Here is a 17111-nt window from a genome sequence, read left to right as displayed (position 1 = left end):
ACTTTCTCAGATTTCTCTCCTTCTCGTCATCCCAATTTCATTTCCTGCAGAACACCTCTCTCTTGCACGCCATAGCTGGCTTCTCACATTCTTTATTTTTATTTATTTTTTTTTTAAAGCAGGCTTGCCCAGCGTGGAGCCCAATGCAGGGTTTGAACTCATGACTCTTGGATCAAGATCTGAACTGAGACCAATAGTCAAAACACTCAACTGACTGAGCCATTCAGGCACCCCTGGTCTCTCACATTCTAAGACTAGGAGCTGGCCTTTCCTCCTGCTGCCATAATTGACTTCTTGGGATTCTTCTAATGGTTCCTCTGTTCCCTCCAGCACCTCTACCCCTGCTAACTTCGGGCCATGGCTCCCTCCCGGTCTCTCCCCTAAGAAGTCTAAGCCTGTGAGTTATTTTACAGAGCATGGACTGCTGGACACTCAAACTGCTGGCCAAGGCTAGGGCCCCAGCTTTGGTAGGTCACAGAGCCTCTGACCAAACCTCACTGGTTTCTCTGGTCTCCTGAGAACTGCAGAGGTCCTGTCCTCTACCCCAGTCCTTACCTCTCTTTGAAAAAGGGGCAAACTATTTCACAACTTGTGGGATCCTATTTGCAAATCTGGACAGCCAACTGGTCAAATTAGCCCCTTTTCCTTTAATGTAGCTCCCAGAAAGCTCTGCAGAAACAACTCCCCCTCCAGGACCGAGAACATCCCGTTACCAAGTGCCAAAGGTCTTTTTCCTGCCTGTGGGCCTAGAGGAGTGGCCACTTTACCTTTCCTGCTATCTTAGCTCAGCCTCCTTTCATAGGACCAAACAGCAACCACCTGCTGCTCAGATGCCTGGCTTTTGCTCCCAGGAAAGCAGTCATGTCATAATGGCTAATAATTGTTGTTTAAGAGTGTGTGCTTGCCTCAACTAAGAGCGTCCTCAGGTCAGGAGTGTGCATGTGTGACAATTCCATCTTCCAGAATCTTTTGCTCAAGAACAAAGGTATCTTAGCTCCTGAGGCCAAGCCAGAGACACATTAGAGAGAAGCCAGGAGATGGTAGAGAGGGAGGGACAGGTCCAGGTCTTGGTGGGAAGGAGTTTCAAAGCAGAGTTAAGAATGAGATGAAACCCGGGGCCAAGTTTCTCCCCTTTTCCACTTTCTCACTCTGTGCGGGACAGCTTGTGTATTCTTGGGCCCTGCCTGAGCCCCTGCCCACAAGAAGCTGGTGTGTGGTGTGGGCTAACAAAACTCTTTCAGTGATCCAAGGCTAGAAGTCATCATAGGAAAGCCCACACACACTGCAGAGAGGGGCCACTCTCTGGCCAGATGTCATGAGGCAAAAAAGCCGGGCAGATGCTGATCACCTGGTTAGAGTCAGAGTTCTTGCTGCCTGCATCCCCTTCACACCACACAGTGCTTAAGTGGCTGAGTCAAGATAAAGGATGGACTGAGGGCCTGGAGAGAGCCCTGCCTGGATAGACTGATCCTCAGCCCTGGGGGGTTTAGGTGGGCCAAGAGGCTGAGTCACTGCAAGACAGAATCCTGGGCCTGGAGTGCTCTGTACCCTTCTAGGTGACTGACCCCCCCAACTTGGCCAAGCTGTGAAACTGCCACTAGTCTGCTCTGGCCACTCACCTAGGGACCTCCCACTTCCTCCATCTCTACCCATCCCTCTCCCTCTTGCCAAGTCTCAGGCAGGGTGAGAAGCTCCTGGTTCCAGCACAACAAAGATGGTCTGGCCTAAGGCTTCATTCAGGCTCAGCCTCACTGATTCCTGGTTACCAGACCTCCCACAAGATTGACAACAACACAGCTTTGCTCAGACAGTATCAGACATTTATGAAACAAGTGAATATTCACAAAATGTGGGAGAAACACACCTTCTCAGTAAGAATAAAATCTCTGTATAAAGTGCATTTTGCCTGCGACCATCTCTCCCCCACGCTGGCCCTCGGATCGGGATTTGGGGCAATACGCTGTGGCATCCCTGCGAACACCTAGGCCAGAAGAGGGAAGGCATGAAGCCATCTTGGAGCTCGGGGCCACCAGACGCACCCTCTCCTCACCCTGACCCTCCCAGCTCCAGGAGTGAACCACTCTATTCCACTGGGGATGGGCCAGCTTGCCAGGGATGGTGAAGTAGGGGGAAGAGAGCCATCATCTAACAGGCAGGAAAAGGGAATCATCCTCATATTTGAATGTGCTGCTAAATAAATACTGACTCCGGCCTTCTCAAGTTCTCAAAACAGCCTTCCAAGGCTCGCTCTACTCCCCTTCTGACAACAACCCCTAATTCTCTTTCCTCCTGGTTGGGGCTGGGGAACAGAGAAGATCCCAACCCAATGCTGTGAATATACACCATCACCTGTGCCTTGCTTCCCCCACAGGATTACGGGACATTTGTAGTGAGGGTGACACACATACAACAGTTGGACTCTAAAGGCAGCTCTCTGGCTGAGAAAACCTGAGGACATCTCAGGAAGAAGCCTGTCGATGTGCCGGACAGCTGTAGGAGACAGAAGCCTGACTCCAGGGTTCTGGTCCGAGGACAGAGGAGGACAGTGAGGGACAGGGCTAGGGCCAAGGGAGTTAACAGCTATGAGGCTAGGAAAGGTCACAGGGGAGGTAGAGAGGAAAAGGCCCAGAGGCCAGCCTAATGTTACAGGTGAGGACACAAATCCATAGAGGAATTAGCCTCTCAGTTACGCACACACCTGTACACACACACACACATGCGCACGCGCGCACACACACACACACACACACACACACACACACTCTCACTTTGTGGCTCAAGTGCAGGCCACAGGATGGAAGGAAGACTTGCTCTAGCTGACCACACAGTCCTTTTCATTATGTCTTTCTCCACAGGCCTTCAACAGTGGGAGGGTTGAGGTGGGAGGCCAGGCCACTTCTGGAATGCAAGGCCTTGGCTTCTCGGGATCAAACCTCCCACCTGCTGCTTCTGGAAGGGTTGGTGTGCTGGGTGGGGTCTCTACCTGGACATTTCCCAACTGTCCCTGGCAGTTCCCACCTGAGTCTACCTGCCGGGGTCCTTGGCATCCAGCTACTGCGAGAGCTGACACAGCACTTGGATGCTGACCAGCCCCAGGCAGGCCCCAGAAGCCTACAGACCACAGGATAGAATGGCTTTCCTGGCTGTCAGCTGACCTCAGGCAGCACTGTGGTACAGCCAGGGGAGCCAGGGGGCCTTCTATCACCAGGAACCTGGCTTCCTCCTGGTGGAGGCGCTGACTCCACAGTCAGCACTCGGGCTGGCTCTCCGCTTCTGAGGAAGGAAGAGTAAAAGCTGGGATTCCATTCTGAACCTTAGGTTTTCAGCCCTAGAAAGGCAGATGCACTTTTTAGGCTACCGTCTACAGTACTATGTATATGGCACATCAGTCAGGTGGCTGGTTGTACCTCCCCGTGGTGACCTCAAGTTTTCAGATCTGTTTACAGCCTCATGCTCAGTCCCAGAGGCCCAAGGAGGGGTCTCGAGGAGCCAGTGGCAGGAAATCTTAAAATAAGAAAGAAGCCGGGCCAGGTGACTGTGTCTGGACAGCATCTGTCCCCTCCAGCCTGCCCAGCCTCCAGGGTCATAAAGCAGGAACTCAGCAGGGCTGCTTCTAGGATCCTAGGCTCTGGACCAGAGCCAGCCATGTTGCCCTCCCGCTCGCTCCTCAGTCTGATGTGACGAGAGAGGGAGGGAGGGCTCAGGGTCGGGGTGGGGGCAGAGGCCAGGATCCCAGCTAGGGTCCTTCTACTCTTCTATTCAGACAAGGGAGCTGGCTCACAGGGACAGGTTTGGCTGAAAGTCACTGCCATGACCTCTAGCCTGGTGTCTGGAGGCTGAGGTGAAGCTGCTATATGTATTCCTCCAGCCCCAGCAGCGTTCGGAATCACAAGAGTGTAAACAGAGGCATGCACACGCAAACAGGCACACCACTCCATCCTCCGCGCACGCGTACACACATGCACACTCGCTCGCTCAATCTCTGTCGGTGATCAGCTTTTCTGCAGGTCGCACTCTGCTGCCACGGTGGCTGCTCGGGCACCCAGGCTTCGCTCGTGGAGCTACAGCGCTGCAGCTGAAAGAGAAAAACAAATGCAAAAAGGAGCATTCAGGAGGCCGCTTAGTTGCCCAGGGACACAAACTCCTTTGTCTGCTTCTCGGGGGACACTCAGGCTGGGAACTGAGAAGAGCCTAGAGTGAACTGCACAGGCCTGGGGACAAGGCTGTTGCTGGGATGCCACCGGGTGCCTGAACACTGCCCCTCTGAGGTGACGACACAGAACCAGCTATCCCCTGTAGACCCTCTGGGCCTCCTTGGCTCAGGGCAGGAACGGAGGAGGAGAAGGCTCTATGAGACTCAACCAAGGCCTTGGATGACACTTGCTCTGATAGGACAAGGGCAGTTTTCACAGCAAGGCACAATGGCTGCTGCCAGAGATATTCAGAAAAATATGGCTGGAAGAGAAGCCAGCTGGGACCAGTAATTTGAAGATGAAGACAAAGACTGAGTTTAGAATCAGCCAGTGAACAAATTTCCACATATAGATAAAAGAACCCTGGCGAAGTGCTAGAAGATGGGGGGGGGGGGGGTGGGGTGGGGGTGGAGACACCAGGAAGAATCATTTTAAATATTTATGACATTCTGAATCTGGGGCAGAGAGAAGAAACGGACTCATGTCTGCTAACAGAGGACAGGGTAAGCCTGTCTTAGTGCTGGGCTGCCTATTTGAATGGGTCCAGTGAACCTGAGAGTGCACAGAGACATGCAGGGTTCCATTAAGAGTTTGTACAGTTTCGGGGAGCCTGGGTGGGTTGAACATCCAACTTTGGCTCAGGCCATGATCTCACGGTTTGTGAGTTCAAGCCCCACATTGGGCTCTGTGCCGTCAGGGCCGAAGTTGTGGACGCTCAACCAACTGAGCCACCCAGGCTCCCCATGATCCTGTTAATCCTGAAGACATGGCCTCCAGTTTTACAAATGAGAAAACAGAAGGTAGACAGGATAAGTTGCCTAGGACAATAGCATCAAAAGGGGCAGGGCCAAACCATGAAACCCACGTCTGATGCTGACACCTGTATTTTTGCCATTAAGTAATCTCTATGTTCTAGTATTGCTCGTCAAGACTTTTAGGGACTATAAAAAGAAATTCAACATGGGAGCATGGAAACTAATATGCATCCAAGCAATATAAATGGAAGTTTAGAATTTAACGGAAGAGGGAAAATGCTCTGAAGAGTCAAAGATTCAGAATCAGTCTTCTGACACATGCAACTCTTTTAAGACAAATGTTAAATCTGAAGATTTTATCCAAATGATGATACGTTATCCAGAAGCTGGGTGAAATAAAGAGCAAATGTAAGAGTGATACCTGAATGAGTCAGTACTGAGTACCCCACTCTTTTTTTAAGTTTTACTTACTTATTTTTGAGAGAGAGAGAGAGAGAGAGAGAGAGAGTGAGAGAGAGAGAGAGAGAATGCGTGCATGAGTGTAAGCAGGGGAGGGGCAGAGAGAGAGAGGGAGAGAGAATCGCAAGCAGGCTCTGTGCTGTCAGCACAGGAGCCCGATGTGGGGCTCGATCTCACGAACTGTGAGACCATGACTTGAGCTGAAATCAAGAGTCAGACACCTAACTGACTGAGCCACCCAGATGGTCTGAGTACCTCATTCTTTAAAATATACATTATTGGGGCGCCTGGGTGGCGCAGTCGGTTAAGCGTCCGACTTCAGCCAGGTCACGATCTCGCGGTCCGTGAGTTCGAGCCCCGTGTCAGGCTCTGGGCTGATGGCTCGGAGCCTGGAGCCTGTTTCCGATTCTGTGTCTCCCTCTCTCTCTGCCCCTCCCCCGTTCATGCTCTGTCTCTCTCTGTCCCAAAAATAAATAAAAAATGTTGAAAAAAAAAAATTTTTAAATATACATTATTTTCAATAATTTTTCCTTTAAGCTTGTACCAAAATGGCCTAGCCATATTTTTCCTAAAAATAAATGTATTTGTTTCTGAAGTATACATGTTTATTGAAACATGCTGTGATATATATTTTACACACAGGTCTCTCTGTGGCCCCTGTTAAGCCAGGGATGACTTTTCTTCTGAAACTGAAAAACTCGGGATTTTTCCTGAATGGAATGGAGAGTGTACCATACAGGTCCTCTTACCCAATACCTCTTTTTATCTTGTTTTCTCCACCTTTAAGGGATGGGGGAGGATAAAGAGTGCATGAAGATTCCTTAGAATATGGGCTCTAACTCTGGGGTTCTTGGCCCCTTTGTGGTCCAAGGATAGGATTAAGGGGCAGTCCGTGAGGACCCTGAAGTTCTGTGCACATTGTTCTGTGTGTATGAATAGCTACAACTTTCTGGGGAGGATCGATCCTTTTTTTTGTTTGTTTTAAATGTTTTTATTGTATTTGGCAGAGAGAGAGGGAGACAGAGTGCGAGTGGGGGAGGGACAGAGAGAGAGGGAGAAACACAGACTCTGAAGCAGGCTCTAGGCTCCAAGCTGTCAGCACAGAGTCCAACGCGGGGCTCGAACTCACAGACCATGAGATCATGACCTGAGCTGAAGTCAGACACTTTACTGACTGAGCCACGCAGGTGCCCCTGAGGAGGATCCATCCTTTATCAGACTCTCCAAAGCATGGGTAACCCAAAAAAGGGTTTACGAACCAATGCCTATATATGGTTGGAAAAAAAAAACATTTTTATTAAATTAATTTCACTTTTTCTTTTTACTTTTTAATGTGGTTACTAGAAACTTAAAATTATACTTGTGGCATGCATTGTATATCTGACAGGACTGTTCTAGAGTTTGAAGCAATGAAATCTTTGTAACGGGGAGAGAGAAACCCCCCTCTTTTCCAGATTCTCTGATCGAACACTAGGCAGCGTAATTGTGTAAGCAAATTGCTTAATTGTAACCAGTGATCATCACAGCTTCTGGCAAACTTGTCTCTAAGTACTTATGATTGTTGCTTATAGAGCTAGGGCTTAGCAATAGAAGATGAGTGAGTGCCTTAGAGGATTTGGGGTATGTATTAAGGGACTAAGGATTTCCAGGCTCCCTCTCCATCTTGACCATACAGGGAGGAGACATGCCCTTATTTCAATGGGCAATGGCACTCCATAGCGGTTGTCCAGGGTCTATGGGGCCTTTATGGAAGAGTAGACAAGAGCCCTGCCTTCACTCCTGAGATCACCTGAATAATGAATGGATCCATGTACTTGCTAACAGCATTGACTTGCTTTTGGTTAAAAAAGCCCTTTTCAGGTGCCTGGGTGGCTCAGTTGGTTAAGTGTTGATTCTTTAAAAAAAATTTTTTTTAACATTTATTTATTTTTGAAAGAGAGAGAGAGAGACAGAGGCAGAGTGTGAGTGGAAGAGGGGCAGAGAGAGAGGGAGACACAGAATCAGAAGCAGGCTCCAGGCTCCAAGCTGTCAGCACAGAGTCCGACGTGGGGCTTGAACCCATGAACTGTGAGATCATGACCTGAGCTGAAGTTGGATGCTTAACTGACTGAGCCACCCAGGCACCCCCAAGTGTCTGACTCTTGATTTCGGCTCAGGTCATGATGTCATAGTTCATGAGTCAAAGACCAGTCTGCTTGGGATTCTCTCTTCCCCCCTCTCTCTGCCCCTCCCTTGCTTATACTCTCTCTCTCTTAAAATAAATAAATAAAACTTTAAAGAAAAAATGCACTTTTCAGTGACAGGTTTAATTCAAATGCTTAAACTGTCTTTTCATTGCAAAGTATCAAAATCCTTTCTCTCTCTTTTTTTTAGCTGCTTATCTTCATTATGTTTTCTCAGGGGATGGCCTAAGACTTCCCAAGTCACCATATGTATAGAAAACATTATTTTGGAATTAATGTGACTTTGCAAGTATCTTTAATCAAATTTATAAGATTATTTTCTAATATGCTTTGCCTGTCAACCTTCTTAATGATTGTTTTACGCCCCACAGCGACAATGACCCATCATACAATCTGTGGATGGCATTCATTGAATTAGAATTAGGCTTATAATAAATCTCACATAAAGTACAGTAATCAAGAGGATATGTTATTTAATGTGCAACATTTCCTGTCTGCGTCTGGTGCACACTGGCAGTGAGTGGGTATTCCAGTCTGCTGTGACAGCATAAGATATGTCCTGTTGCCTGCACATCTAAAATCCGAGCAATGTATTTGTCAGCTCCTCAATTATTCTGCATCACAATTAAACATTTTCCAAAGGAAAGCAACAAGAAAAAGAACCAATGCCTAGAATATAAGCAGTCAGGTGGCTATAATGCTAGCACTTCAGACCTATGTAGACTTGGGCGTGACTTCGCTATGGGGCAGGCTCAGGAAGGGAGATGGCAGTGTGTGGGCCTCAGATAAGCCCCTGTGACCCAAGTCCCTCTGTGATGGGTTCCAAAACACAAATACAGAAAACCAAGGTTTGGAAGAACCAGGATGTGCTTGTCCACGAAATCAGTCAAAGGCCTGGTCAACTAGTTACTCAAGCTCCTTGATCAGCAGGTAACTAGGTAGTTCCTGTGCTCTTGTTCTCAAGCCAGGGCATAAGTCCGCAGAAAAAAACGTGGGCTGGGGAAATCAAAGGAGGCCCTGCAAGAAAATGACGACTGCAGCATTAAAAGAAAGGGAAGAACAGGTAGGGGGAGGCACCAAGGGAAAAATCAACTCATAAAACATGCACTGAAAAATCAATCTCTCAATTGTCCAACTCTTTCAACCTGTCATTAAATGTAAGAAACACAGAAGCAGCAGCTGAACACAAAGTAAGTTAATGACCGCCTCCCTCAGTGCACCCGCTGTTCGAATTACCCCCAGGCTACCTGTGAGCCAGATGCTAACAAGAAATCCAAGTCTGTGAGTCTACCCTTCCCCTGACCCCAGCCCAGAAGGAGCGTGTGGATGATGTGCACGCAGGAGCTTACATCAGCAGAGGATACCCCAACAGCTCAAGGTTGGCGGAAACTTTGGAGCCTGCAACCAGGTCTCGGTGCCCAGGGGCTTGAAAGGGGCAGAGGGTTTGCCACCAGCTCGCAAGTTAGGAAGAAGGAGGAACAGAGGCGCAGCCGGGCTTGGATGGGCTGAGATGGGCTACAAAGCAGGGCTCTCAACTCCGTCTCATTTCTCATGTCAGTGACACCCTTTCCCTTCCTGCACCATACAAATCCTACAGCAAGGGGAGGGGATGTCAGCCAGCCAACAGCTACTTGGTTGGGAAAGTGCAAAGGGACACTGAGTCCCAGCTTCTCGTTTCCAGGTCAGGAAGTGAGAAGTGGAGAGGTGAGGCAACTCGGGTGAAGGCTCCCAGGCAGTGAGCGCAGGATGGCAAGGCAGACACTGGTCTGAGCGTAAGACCAGAGTACCACTGTCTCCACATCTACCGTGTAGCATTTTAGGTCGCCCGCTGCCTTTCCCATACGTTGCTTCACACGAGGGACACACAACAGAAGTGCCAAAACGACAAGGAAGAGATTCCAGACGTCATGTTTTCTGCAGTGAAGCCCCAGGGCTAACCAAGCTTGGTGACCTGTGGGCAGGGGAGGGGAAGAGGTGACCTTTGGCCTGGAGACTTCTGTATTCAATTGGGGCTTCTCTCAACAACCAATGTGTGCCAGCCGATGGGCAAATGGATCATGTGCGCTGTTCCCCCATGACAAAGCAATTGGACCAATAAGAAAAATCTGTACACAATTCGAGGCTAATGGAATCCTGAGCAGTCAGCAGCTTTAGGGATTATAGGGAAGCCTCTGAAATGATAGCTATTTGGAGACTGGCTTATTTTTCAGTTTAGTGAACATTGTACAATACCACCAAATGCAGAACAGACACTGGTGTGGGTTTTAGGTAAGCATGAAACCTACTGATATCAAGGCATGTTTTACACTGTAAATTGTTGTCTGTCCTGTGAACTGCCATAGCTCTGAGGCATTAGAAATAATGGAATCACAAAGCCACAGAGCTCAGAGCTAAATGGGGCCTCAGAAGATTCAGGATGGAGCCTTCAGGCTGGTGAAGAATGATCAGTCACACCTTACAGATGCAGCCTCAGAAAGGCCAGGTATCCTGCCCCAAGTCACACAACTAATGCTGACCGAGAGAAGAGGGGAGAAGGGTAAGTCTCCTGCTTCTCAGTGTCCCGTGTCAACTCTGGCCACATGGCCACAGCTCTGTGGTTCACTTAGCCCGGAGGCCTGCCTCTGGCTAAAGTAACAATAACACAATTCAAGACACCCTGAGAAGCATGTACAAGATGGTAACGTGATTTCATCTCCATGGTGCATTTGACCTTGTTCAAAGGCTTTTTTGCACATGCGGGTTTTCATTTTCTTTCCCTAACGTGTGCTCGATTGGCAGGGCAAGTGACAAGATGCTATTATGACTGTTTTACAGATAAGGGTGCTGAATGTCTTGGGGGCCAGGCACTACCACCAGCATCCAGTGAAACCCAAGTATACTCTCTTCTCTCAGGGTTTTCAAAGAACACGTGCATTCTTCCCCAGTCTGTCTTGTCCTCTGACCTCCTAGCCCCCCACTTCCAAGCACTTAGCCATGATTAAGGGCATAGTAAATCTTGAGAATCAGTCCTTAAGATCCCAGCTGGCCAACGGATAATCTCCTGGGTGGCCAGGCCAGAGACAGGCTGACGTCCGCACCCTTGTAATGTTTTTACTTGGAGTCACTGCCATCGCGTCTCAGCTGGCTCCCCCACTGCCACCGTTTCCTCTGCAGACCCCAGCCCAATGCCTTCCAAAAACGCCTGTTTGATCAGTTCACTCTCCTGTTCCAAAATGCTCCTTAGTGTCCAGGGTACAAGGACTCACTTGCCTGACATTTAAGACCCTGCAGGCTCCAACCCAACAGTAGCCTTACGTTCTTCTAAAATAATAGTGATGATATCTACAATAATAGCTACCATTTACTGGATACCTATAAGCCAGGCATTGGGCTAACTGCCTTGCCTATTACCTAGACGCTGTTAGCTGCCTACCAGTACCCACACTTCCTAGCTACCAAAACCCTGATTCTGTTCAGTGGGTCACGGACCGGCACAGACAGTGGCTCATGATTGGTCTAAGTCAGTGAGTCTCAGAGTACAGTCCCAGAACAGCAGCATCATCGGCTGCTGGGAACTTGTTAGAAATGCAAATTCTCGGGGCGCCTGGGTGGCGCAGTCGGTTAGGCGTCCGACTTCAGCCAGGTCACGATCTCGCGGTCCGTGAGTTCGAGCCCCGCGTCAGGCTCTGGGCTGATGGCTCGGAGCCTGGAGCCTGTTTCCGATTCTGTGTCTCCCTCTCTCTCTGCCCCTCCCCCGTTCATGCTCTGTCTCTCTCTGTCCCAAAAATAAATAAAAAACGTTGGAAAAAAAAATTAAAAAAAAAAAAATGCAAATTCTCGGGGCGCCTGGGTGGCTCAGTCGGTTAAGTGTCCGACTTCGGCTCAGGTCATGATCTCGCAGTCTGTGGGTTCGAGCCCCACATCGGGCTCTGTGCTGACAGCTCAGCGCCTGGAGCCTGCTTTGGATTCTCTGTCTCCCTCTCTCTCTGACCCTCCCCTGCTCATGCTCTGTCTTTCTCAGTCTCAAAAATAAAAACATTAAAAAAAAAAAAAAAGAAAGAAACGCAAATTCTCAGGCCCCAACCCAGACCTACAGGATCAGAAGCTCCGGGGGTGGGGCCCAGCAATCTGTGGTTTCACAAATCCTCCAGGGGATTCTGTTTCTCACTCAAGTTGGAAAACCAATGGTCTAAACCAATCCTGATAACCTGGATCCCTACTTCCCACACTGGAGGTGGCCTTGTGACTCAGTGTGGGCTCATGAGACCAACATGAAAAGCTGGGAGAAGGGTATTCTGGGAAAGCTTTTATTTTCTTGATGAAAAGGGAGAGAGGCATCCCCTCCCAATCTTTTTGTTTGTTTGTTCTTCTCCAATCTTAAAATTGCAACCCCCCACTGTGGGCCAACCTTTACTTTCTATCTTCTTACGCAACGTTATTTTTTTCTTCATACCACTTAGAGCCTCTCGACTATATCTACTTGTTTACCGTCTGTCTCCTCCCACCAAGATGCACCCAAGAGGGAAGGGCCTTTGTCAGTCTTGTTCAGCACGTCTCAGTATCCTCATGTGCACAAAAGTGTCTGGCAAACTGCGTTCACTTGGTGTGTGTTTACTGATAAATGAGCACAGTGGTCTCTTCTTTCTTGCTTTGGATGAGAAATTGATGGCTGAGGCTGTGGCAGCCACCTTGACACCACAGAGCAAGAGAATCTCAGAGAAACTGGCTCTGACATAGTTGAGCCAACTCAAAACCAGCAAGGCGCGCATTAGGGCCTCCTGTTAGGTGAGAAAAACAAACCCGTCTGCTCGAGCCAGAGCAGACAGCTTTCCTACTCCCAGCAGTGCCACCCGCTCCTATCAGCCACATAAATGTAACCATTTAGCCTTTGTAACAACCTACTTTATAGGTAAGGAAACTAAGTCTCATAACAGTTAACTAACTTGTACAAGATCACATAATCATTAAGCTATTTTTCTTGTCCAAAATGCCCTCCTTGTGGTCTAAATCCAACTTACCTTTTAGCCCCAAGTGTAAACTTCTGTACTGTATTCCCTGATCACTCCAGCCCACCAACTGCTGGCTTATGACAAGCATGTAGAGTCTATATCATCTGTCTAGGAATTAGGAGTTATTTGCCTTCTTTTTCTAAGCAGACTGTTAAATGCTGGTGGGTGGGCATCATCACATATCTTATATGCATATACTCCCCTACCTCACATAGCTCCTGGCAATAATTTCATGCTGAATTGGATGCCATTAGCTTACTGAGCAACCTTGATCCAGACATTTAACCTCTCTATTCTTTGATCTTCTCACCTGGAAGTCGGGAGTGACAGCCTGGCAAGGTCCAGATTTGTAAGGCAGAATGAACTTTGCTTAGTATCAAAGAGCTAAGAGATAACTAAGAGAGTAGTATCTAAGCCTGCCAGTGCTTCTGGAACAAGCCAGCACAAATCTATCAGTGACGTCTATGACCAAGAGCCTCATAGGGTAAAGGGCACAAGCATCAAACAATTGTTGTCTCACCCAGCACTCAAGCTTAGCCGCTCAAATCAGATGGCCCCACCTGGCCCTGAAATGGAAGGGTGTGGAAAAAAGAATCCATGGGCTCCATAGAGAAAAAGCATCCTCTCCAATCTAATGACGCAGACATGGCACATAAAGAACAGCCTGGGATGATGACTCAAAGAGAAGAGTAATTTATATTTCCCCAAGAAAGGCATAAAAGTCCTTTCCTGCTCTGGGGAGGGAGCCAATTTTTATTTTTTAAATGACATTCAGGGGGCTTCCAAGAAAGCTGAGTGCTGAGAGGGAAGTGCAGAGCTAAGGCCAGGAGGAAGGTGAGAACAGAGGAGTGGCTTCAAGAGGCAGAGACCATGGGCAGCCAGACTCTACTGGTCCTCAGGCAGGGCTGGGCCTGGCCAGCAGTGCCCAGCCCTCTGCTTGTCTTCTGAAGGTCAGTGCTGCCCTCCACTGGCCTGCCTACGGAACACAGCCCGTCCACGAGGGCAGAAGGTCCAGGAGCATCCTCAGATCCTGCCATGGGGCCATTTCTCCTACAGCTTCCTCTCCGGGTCTCTGCTTTCTTTTTGTGGGATTTGCCTCACTTTGATAGGTAGAAAGAGCCAAAGGGGGGAAAAAAAAAAAAAAGGTTTTTCCTTAGCTGGTAAAGAAAGAAAAACGGTTTACTTTTAAATTTCTTTTTAAAATTTAAGAGGTATAGAAGTCAGAATGGAAGAAATTTAGAGCTGAAATCCTAGAAAAAATCATGCAGTCGCCACCAGGTTTTCATCTGGTTTGCTGGGTTTTAGCCTTCAGCTGGCAGGGCAGTAGTTTTCCAGACCCCTGTCCACCTCTCCCACCTCCTTCCTCCAGCTGAATCTGCGCTGTCACTCACTCTCAGACGTCCCTGCTCGGCAGCTCTGGGGCGGGCAACCCTGCCACCCTCGCCCGTTTGCTGAGTTCTTCGCCCGGTGGCTCCTCGGCTGCTTCCAGCTTGCGTTTCGGGGACGCTGGGCCACTCGGTAGCGGTCTTGGGCCTGTAGAGAAGCAGGTCAAAGTGTCACAAGGACCCTGCATGGAGCCAAGAGGACCCGACACTGTGCCACGGCAGCTCTTCCAGGGGCAGGGAGCCTGCCTCAAAGCCATGCCAACGAGTTGCTCCTCAGGTCCGCCCCTCGGTCTTCTCTCAGCAGCGACCTTGCCTGGAAATGTCTAAGGAGGGCATGACCAGGCCTGCTGGAGGCAGGGCCAGCTTCTGGGCCCCAAATACCACGGGCTCCAGGCCACAGACTGCTCTGGCGTGTCTGCTGCCCTTGCTCTGAAGGTCAGGCATTCCCTCGGAGACACTGGATCAGCCTCCTGAAGCAGGAACAAGCAGCACCCTCATCTGTGGAGCTAGCCTGGCTTGGCAAACTAGAAAAACCCCTGGAGCTCTTGCTCGTCTCTTACTGACATTGATCCCAGAGCTGAAGGGAGGAGGTGAAGAATTCGGCAAGACTGCCTGATCTCTCTTTGCTGCCACCACCGGACTGTGCTGCCCCCTCCTGCCTGGACCACCACGGTTGCCTCCTTTCTAGTCTCCCTGTCCTTGGGCCTGCCCGCACCGCACTGTCCCTTCCACACAGCAGGCGGAGGGAGCTTTTGAAAACACAGGTAAGGTCACACACCTTCACCCTGCTGACCACCCCTCAGTGCCTCCTCAGTGCGCTGATGACACAATCCTACTCCTCCCGGGTGGGGGTGGGAGGGGGCATGTGACACCGCTCCTGCCACACCTGGTCCCCATCTCACTCTAGCTCCTCCCTCGGGGTACGCCAAGCAGCACGGGCTTCCCTTCCTCTGTGCCTTGAATGGGCTAAGCTCGTTCGTCTCTGGGTCTTTCCCTGCTATTCCCTTTGCCTGGAATGTTCTTCCCCCAGTTCTTGGAAAGCCTGGTTCTGCTTGTTACCAGGGTCCTGCTCAGAAAGGGGTTTCCTGACTAATTCTGTCTAAAGAGCCTGAAGGAATCCCCCTTCCCCAGCCCCTCTCTTACCAGGTCATTCAATTTTATTTTCCCCCAAAGCACTTGTTATCAAAAATGCTCTTACACAGTTCCTTTACTCTTTGTCTCTGCCAAGAGGAATATAAGCTCTCTATAAGGGCACAGATTCATTCCGGCCTCTGTCCTCAGTCTTCAATGACTGAACTGGTGGTAGTTCTGCAGTGTCCTCCGGGTGGACATGGGCCCCAGGAGGCCAGCTGCTACTCACCTGCACTGCTCACATTCCCAGTCTGGCTCGAGCTGGGCTCTGCCACCGGGTTGCTGAGGTCTTCCACGCAGGAAGGGACAGAAGCCAGCAGACCTGGGAGAGAGGCGGGGATACAATCAGAATGTAATCTCGCAGGACTCTAGAGGGCCACCAGGCGGTTGAAAACAAGATGCGGTGGTGGGAAAGGGGGTGCTGGGCCATGACACTGGGGCTCCATCGCTTCCCGCTGTGGCCACGACGAAGAGAGGCCCCGTCCAGCCTGGCCTACAGTGCCCTGTGCCCTGGGAAGTCAAGTCAACTTAACAGCTCAAAAGAGAGCACTCAGTCTCCCTTTGCAAGTATCTGGAAATCCCCTCTGAGCCCGCAGGTAGGTGCTGTCCTGCCCCTAGTGAGCTAGGGGATGGTGGTGGGAGTAGCGGCTCCTTACAGAGTCCCCGGTAGCGGGAGAGCTGCTGATAAATCTGCTTCATTCGCTCAATGTTGAGCCGGCTGGTCTCAGCATGGTTGACAATGGGCCGGGGATAGTCCACACCAATGATGCATTTGGCTGCCTTCTGAATGGACTCTGGGGCATTCCAGGGCTCATAGATGTATCGAGAGGGGAATCCTTTCAATATGGGCAGGTATCGCCTGAAACACATACATCGGACAACCGGTCAGCACACTGGCACTCTCCTTCAAAGGGCCAAGGGTGTCTCATCCTAGGAGCAGGCCACAGCAGCCAGAGCAGAGAGCCTGGACCGCATCCTCACCTGATGTAGTCTCCACTGGGGTCCGTGCGGCGGCCAAAGCCTACAGGGCAGTAGCAGTGAAAGAACTGTTGGAAGAAAGCACTGCAGGACAGCCACATCCAGCTGCCCGCGTTCACACTGAAATCTGCATCCAGGAGCAGCTCATCAAATACCTAGATGGGGAGAGTGTGGGACAATCAGCCACCTTGAGGACCTCCTGCCATGATTCTCCCCAAGTTACCACACATCTCCCCATGGAGGAGAGCCAAAGCCCCTCTGCGGAGGGCAAACCAGAGAGGATTTGGAGGGGATGCCCAGGATCCGGGGATCCTACCCCATGCCCCAGCCCAGAAGAGGGCTGCCCCTGCTGGGCCTGACAAGAAGGAACAGGCCAGCTTCCCCCGAGAGAGCACTCACCCGGACCCCGCTCTCCCAGCTGACCCAGAGGTCTCCGCGGGTGAGGAAGCAGGCCACAGCGTGCCGGGCCAGATGGTGGATCCAGCCCTCCTGCCTCAGCTGGGTCATGATGGCGTCAATCCAAGGGAAGCCTGTCTTGCCCTCGGCCCACTTGGCCAGGGCCTCAGGGTTGCGGTCCCAGGGGATCTGGATGCAGATGGGGTTCCCCTCCATGCGGTCAAACCTGGGGTTGTTGGTGGCTGCCGTGTAGAAGAACTCTCGCCACAGGAGTTGCCCAAACAGGGAGAGGGGGGGCGTGCTGTTCCGCTTCACCTGGGGTTGGGGGTAGCATGTGGATGCAAATACCCACCCGGCTCTCAGCACCATGTCGCTCAGGCCTCCCCCACAAGGGAATCTGGAGCTGCCACGAACGTGGTGGCTCCAAACCGCCTAGACGTGTGGCGGGACTGTGCCCTAGCAGCGGTCCAGCGTGCCCACAGGCTGAAAGCCCAGGCCCCGGCTGTGCCGCTGCTCTGTGCGGTAACGATGGCTGCAGAGTCAGGCAGTGGGGAGGGGTATTGCCACAGGGCTCTGCACCGGGAACCAAACTCCCCAGGCCTGGGCCATGATCCTCATCCTCAGGGGTCCCTGTTTGGCTCCA

General features: G+C 50.6%; 1 protein-coding gene and 1 long non-coding RNA gene across 3 annotated transcripts in view; one reads left to right on the top strand and one right to left on the bottom strand.

Moving 5' to 3' along the window:
* Positions 1 to 127: 127 nt before the first annotated feature.
* Positions 128 to 1900, top strand: LOC131487777 (uncharacterized). The gene is made up of 2 exons (XR_009249958.1): positions 128 to 985; positions 1673 to 1900. It is a non-coding gene; the product is annotated as an uncharacterized LOC131487777 (long non-coding RNA).
* Positions 1799 to 17111, bottom strand: part of CRY2 (cryptochrome circadian regulator 2) — a 34263-nt gene continuing 18950 nt past the window's right edge. Inside the window, exons 7-12 of one of the 2 annotated variants that reach the window (XM_058688760.1) lie at positions 16472 to 16783; positions 16076 to 16227; positions 15751 to 15953; positions 15324 to 15416; positions 13970 to 14111; positions 1799 to 4075 (exon numbers count right to left, since the gene is read on the bottom strand). In XM_058688760.1, coding sequence (XP_058544743.1) covers positions 13972 to 14111; positions 15324 to 15416; positions 15751 to 15953; positions 16076 to 16227; positions 16472 to 16783 — 900 coding nt within the window. In that variant the 3' untranslated portion in view covers positions 1799 to 4075; positions 13970 to 13971. Of the gene's footprint in view, positions 4076 to 13255; positions 13679 to 13969; positions 14112 to 15323; positions 15417 to 15750; positions 15954 to 16075; positions 16228 to 16471; positions 16784 to 17111 lie in introns of those variants that run through there. The other variant, XM_058688761.1, reaches the window with a different exon arrangement.

Source organism: Neofelis nebulosa, chromosome 10 (genome assembly GCF_028018385.1).
Source record: "Neofelis nebulosa isolate mNeoNeb1 chromosome 10, mNeoNeb1.pri, whole genome shotgun sequence".
Classification (NCBI taxonomy): Eukaryota; Metazoa; Chordata; class Mammalia; order Carnivora; family Felidae; genus Neofelis; species Neofelis nebulosa.
Note: the sequence above shows the minus strand (reverse complement) of the source record. Positions and strands in the feature narration are given on the sequence as shown.